This window comes from Helianthus annuus, chromosome 10, assembly GCF_002127325.2.
Source record: "Helianthus annuus cultivar XRQ/B chromosome 10, HanXRQr2.0-SUNRISE, whole genome shotgun sequence".
Taxonomy (NCBI): domain Eukaryota; kingdom Viridiplantae; phylum Streptophyta; class Magnoliopsida; order Asterales; family Asteraceae; genus Helianthus; species Helianthus annuus.
In genome coordinates this window covers 45,901,616-45,907,508 of record NC_035442.2, presented here as the reverse complement: position 1 = coordinate 45,907,508, position 5,893 = coordinate 45,901,616, and the positions used below count along the sequence as shown (strand labels likewise).

At 38.1% G+C, this 5,893-nt stretch overlaps 1 protein-coding gene across 1 annotated transcript; it reads left to right on the top strand.

Moving 5' to 3' along the window:
• The first annotated feature begins 2,196 nt into the window (after positions 1 to 2,196).
• On the top strand, positions 2,197 to 5,175 carry LOC110884969 (tRNA pseudouridine synthase A 1). The gene is made up of 6 exons (XM_022132653.2): positions 2,197 to 2,347; positions 2,478 to 2,623; positions 3,307 to 3,446; positions 3,519 to 3,881; positions 4,517 to 4,579; positions 4,662 to 5,175. Exons 2-6 carry the CDS (start codon positions 2,509 to 2,511, stop codon positions 4,896 to 4,898), a joined length of 918 nt encoding a protein of 305 aa, XP_021988345.1. The 5' UTR covers positions 2,197 to 2,347; positions 2,478 to 2,508; the 3' UTR covers positions 4,899 to 5,175.
• The last annotated feature ends 718 nt before the right edge of the window (positions 5,176 to 5,893 follow it).

Here is a 5,893-nt window from a genome sequence, read left to right as displayed (position 1 = left end):
CGGTCGAAAAATTCCAAGGGGGTGCGAACGGGATTTTCGACGGAACTTAGCACTAATTTTTTTCCCCCGGGGGTGCGCCCGCCCACCTTGAGCTGGGCTTGGGTCCGCCCCTGAGCTGAACATTTCTGAAATCCAGTCGCTCCTCCATTGAATTCTAAAGTCACCAAAATGTCATCAAGTCATCAGTGAGAACTTTTCTACACAATATAGTGTTATGTTACATATACAAGGTTGTCTTGTTCTTTTCGCATGTTTACCCCCAATTAACACTTATAAACCTAAGTTCTAAATGTGTTGTTAATTTTGAGAATTTGTTGCTATAACTTATAACTTTTCTAGTGGCAGGTAAAACTGGTTAAATGTGTTGTTAACGACATTATAATGGATGCATCCTTTAATCAATTGAGTGGGCTTTATAATGTTGTTAAAGCCATATTCTTGGTGTGATTAGTGAAGATCAAGTTCATCCGAATGAATCCGGTTTCGGGCCGGTAGTTTATCTATGTTTATTAGTTTACGTATTCGGTTAAAAAACAATTTTCTGTTTCATTGTTAAAGAAAAATGCTCGAATAGTCCTTGTGGTTTCGCCTATTTTCACCTTTAGTCCCTAACTTTCAAAAATTACTTGAATAGTCCCCAACTTTTCATTTTTGTTCCCGGATAGTCCCTGTGTCTAACTTCAGTTTGTTTTCTCTGTTTAGAGGGTGTGAAATGACAAAAATACCCTTTTCTTAAAAAGGACAAACCACAGGGACTATCCGGGCATCTTCTTCATTTTTATTTATAAAACCCCACCACCACACTTCATCTTTAACCTCCACCCACCATCACCCTCCTCCACCCTCCACCATCACCGCCACAGTCACTCTCCATCTCTCGTTCCCCTTTCATCTTCCATACCAGGTCGCAAAGAGAGAGAGAGGCAGAGGAATTGGAGACGCGAGGGAGAGAGGAAGGCCGGCCGAAGCTCGGCGGAGCCCTCCGGTGGCCGGCATCAGCATCACGACGACGGCGGTGATGGTGATGTTGGCAGCAACAGCGATGGAGGTTTGACGGTGAGGGTTGGGTGAGGACGCGAGTTCGGTGGTGGGTCGAGTGACGGCAATGGTGGTGGTTCTGCGCGGCGGAGACCGGCGGCGGCACGGCTGCTGGTCCGACCACCACTTTATTATTAATATGTTACCTGTAGCTATTCTAGTTTAGATTGATTGTTTCCAGGGAGGGAGGCAGGGAGAGAGATCGAGGTGGGTGATGTTTAGACCATCACCACAAATCCACCACTTTTGATCCGAATAACTCCGGTATGAGTTTAGATTATGCCCAAATTGTCAATGTTAACAACCCCCAACAGCCATCATCACCCGATACCACCCTGCAAAGACAAGTCCTCGATTTGGGATCAAAGAGATATTCAGAGCAAGGAGACGTTGATTCCGAAAGGTATAGCGACATTTCCATGTTCCATAGAGAGATTAATGATGGGGATGCAAGGTTAGTGCATGTAAACGACGCCTTGAAGACTAACGAAAGGTTTGAATTTGCTGGAAATTCCATAAAAACAGCCAAATATTCTCTTTTTAGCTTCTTGCCTCGAAATCTATTCGAACAGTTCCACAGAGTTGCCTACATCTATTTCCTTATTATTGCTATTCTCAATCAGCTTCCGCAGCTCGCGGTGTTTGGGCGGGGCGCTTCAATATTGCCCTTATCTTTTGTTTTGTTAGTTACAGCGGTTAAAGATGCTTATGAGGATTGGAGGCGCCACAGGTCAGATCGAATTGAAAACAATCGCATGGCATCTGTTTTAGTAAGTGATAGATTTCAGCAGAAGAACTGGAAAGAAATTGTGGGTGGAGGTTGAAGATGAAGTGTGGTGGTGGGGTTTTATAAATAAAAATGAAGAAGATGCCCGGATAGTCCCTGTGGTTTGGCCTTTTTAAGGAAATGGTATTTTTGTCATTTCATACCCTCTTAACAGAGAAAACAAACTGAAGTTAGACCCAGGAACTATCCGGGAACAAAAAATGAAAAGTTGGGGACTATTCAAGTAATTTTAGAAAGTTAGGAACTAAAGGTGAAAATAGGCGAAACCACAGAGACTATCCGAGCATTTTTCTCTAATTGTTATGTCTAGAACTTGGGCCGGAGGCCATGTAATGTAATACAAACCAACTTATTACTAAATTTTGGGTCGCCTTGGGTTGTTTTGGGCCATAAGTATGTCTAGAAATTAGATGGGCTGAAGTAAATAACAGTAATCTTCGTTTTTACCAAGAGTAGATAGTAAGCATCTTTCTTGTTCACGGACCCCTGGCCCTCTAGTGCCGCAGCCAAGCGAAGCCTCCGGTTAGTACTTCATCCTTTTGATTTCTGGTTTCATAAGCGAATCCCACCACCCACGTTACTTAATCAGATTAGATGTTTGTTCGGTGGTAATTCATAAGAATTATTTTAGTAATCAGAACATTATCATTAGGTTGTATGTGAATGCGAGTTGGAATGAATGAATGATGGCAACTGCACTTCCCTTGGTGATTTCTCATCCTGACCAACAACAACTACAAACTCCCCCTCTTTACAAATGGCGATTGCTTTTATCTTACGACGGAACTCGATTTTCTGGTTCGTAATTTCATACCCTTTTGTTTGACTGTAATCTTGACTCATCCATGATTTTTTTTCTAGCTTATCCCTAAAAATATATAGAGTTAAATGCCAATTTTAGTCCCGGTTTGGGTCAGGGACAGTTTAGTCCAAAAGTTTTATTTTTTCGCCCTGTGGGTTCAAAATAAAACGTTGTCATTTTATTCCACTGGTTAGCTTCATCCATTTATTTTAGTTAACAAGAAGGGAAATTCGTTCATTTTATATGTAATTATGTTAACTAGAAGGACGTTCGGCCATATAAAATGACCGAATTGCCCTTCTCGTTAACAGAAAAAATGGATGAAGCTAACCCAGTGGACTAAAATGATGAAACCTTTTTGGACCCACAGGCGAAAAAGGAAACCTTTGGACTAAATTGGCAAATTGGCTCTAACCAGATGGACTAAAATGGCATTTAACTCAAATATATATATATATATATATATATATATATATATATATATATATATATGTATATATATATATATATGTATATATATATATATATGTATATATATATATATATGTATATATATATATATATGTATATATATATATATGTATATATATATATGTATATATATATAGGTTTTCACTAAAAAATCCAAACCAAATGGGTTGTTAGAACTGAAACTTTTATTTTTGGGGTTCTGGTTTAGGTTGGCAGTATCAGCCGTCAACGCCAACGTTACAGGGCACCTTGGAGCAAGCCTTAACTCGAGTTACAAAACTAGAACGTAAGGAACTGTGTGTAATTGGTGCTAGTCGGACCGACACAGGAGTTCACGCGCTTGGTCAGGTCCGTCTTGTCTTCGTCAATCATCGGTTCTAGGCACCTATTGTTATTCTGATATAGCTAGCTTCTTTACAGGTGGCACACTTTGTTACACCTTTCAATTATACAGAACTGCAGGGTATGCACGCAGCGCTAAATGGTCTTCTTCCTCCCGACATTCGGGTTAGAGAAATCAGCCCTGCACTTCCTGAATTTCATGCTCGGTTTTCAGTCACCGGGAAGATTTATCGTTACATGATTTATAATGATACTGTGATGGACCCGTTCCATCGTCTATATGCATTTCATAATCTTTCCAAGCTCAACATTTCCGTCATGAAGGAAGCTGCCAAGTATTTTGTAGGGAGACATGATTTTTCTGCTTTTGCCAATACACAACGTAATGATCGGGTACTTAGCCCAGTGAAGAATATATTTCGAATGGATATAACTGAAAAGGTAATTTCTAATGAGTTATTTTTAATTAGTTGGGTGGTCTATCCCTTGCTAGATACTTACACAGCTAACATTGAGGATATCGGTGTTCATTGAGGATATCGGTGTTCATCGAATAACGAATTTTGGAATCACCCGAATCGAATTTTTCGAATAATTTATTTTTTGTTTGAATTGAATTCGATTAAAAACTGGTCAATTCCATTCAAATTCGTATTGGAATTAGAAGGCCAATTCAAATTCGATTAAAAAAATTCGAATTCTAATCAAAATCCGATGAATTCGAATCAAATTCATTTAAAATATGTAAATCCGTTATGGGCTATTTGGGCTTGGTAATGGGTTATTTTAGGACTTATATTAGATTTATAGATTAATTATGCTATAGTCCAAGTTAAAGTTATATCTGTGTATTATATATAAATTAATATAAAAAATAAATATGTATAATTTGAATTCGAATTTCATATCAAATCGAATTTAAATTTATAAATTCGTATTCGATTTACTGGACTAGAAGTCGAATTGAATCGAAGTTAAATTCTTGATAATCGAATCTAATGAGTTGAATTTCGAATTATTCGAATCCGAATCGAATTCTGAACACCCTAAATTGAGGATATGCTTGTTCGGTGCAGGGACCCATTTTGCATATTGAAGTTGAAGGATCTGGGTTTATGTATAGGCAAGTCCGAAACATGGTACACCAACATCATTTCTTTGTGAATCTACCATTTATTAGTATATAGTTAATAGCCTCACAACTCTTAAGTTTTATTTTAGGTTGCTTTATTGCTACAAATCGGGAAGGAGGCAGTACCGCCAGAAATTGTTCCAAAAATTCTAGCAACATGTGATCGCAAGGAACTTGCAAAGGTTGCTCTTGTAGCTCCGCCTCATGGTCTTTGTCTTGTCGAGGTCAAGTATAAAGAGGAACATCTTCCGCATCCTGAGGATGGACCCGCAACTAGTTTTGGTAGGCATCATAGTATAAGCAAGTGTAAGCTGCAATATTACTGAAGTCTTCATATTCATTTTTACAAACACTAAAAAGTAATTTAGTATGTGGAGATTGAAATGAGCGAAACGAGGTGAGAGCGTCAACAATGCAATGTCTAAACGGATGAGGCATCCCATTCATTGCTCACGATCGGCACTATATCTTTACTAACTGCTGCACTTTCTCCCCGCTTTCATGCAACCAAAACATGCCAAACTTTCATGCTCAAATTCTTTTAAATAATGTGCCTCCATCACTTGTTTCAACTTATATTATAAGAGCAGAAGCGTGAACTTATTGTTATGTTGTTCGGATTAACAAACACCTCAATTGTATTCATGAGCAATGTATTGAACCATACTAAACCAGTTGAGTTTAGTGATAGAAGGAGCCTTATGCCAAATTTCCCAAGTGTGTACAAAATACGAGAACAATTTTGAAATGCATGACTGCGAAAGACGTTATTGTTGAATATTCCAAAGAGGAGACCCTAAGGGAAGGCGGGGTGGTCCGTGATGGCCACCCCATCACGCGTTATAATACCACGAACACCGCCGCCCCTGTATGTATCACACGTTAATTTTAAAACGCGTTGAATTGTTAACGCGTTGAAAACTTGAAAAGTTCGAACGTTGTTATTTTTGACATGTAAACTTACTTCTATTTTATTATTAAAACAGTATATGGCCGACAATTTTTAAAGCATTCTATTTCTAATTGGACCTTTTTACTTCACAAATTTCAATATGCTCAATGTCAATTCACATGCAATCTTGATATCAAACAATTTATTGACCGTTCAAAGTATGATCATACAAGACAAATTCCAATTCTTGTGATGTTATTAATGAGTCTGACAATCTTTTAAATCACATGCAAAAATCATGAATTAACTTTTATCCTAAATGGAATTTAAAATAAAAAAAAAATTAAAAAAATTAGTGAGTGATGGAATTGTATCACTAGTGACCACCCACACTACAATTCTATCACTAGTGATAGAATATTGGGTGAT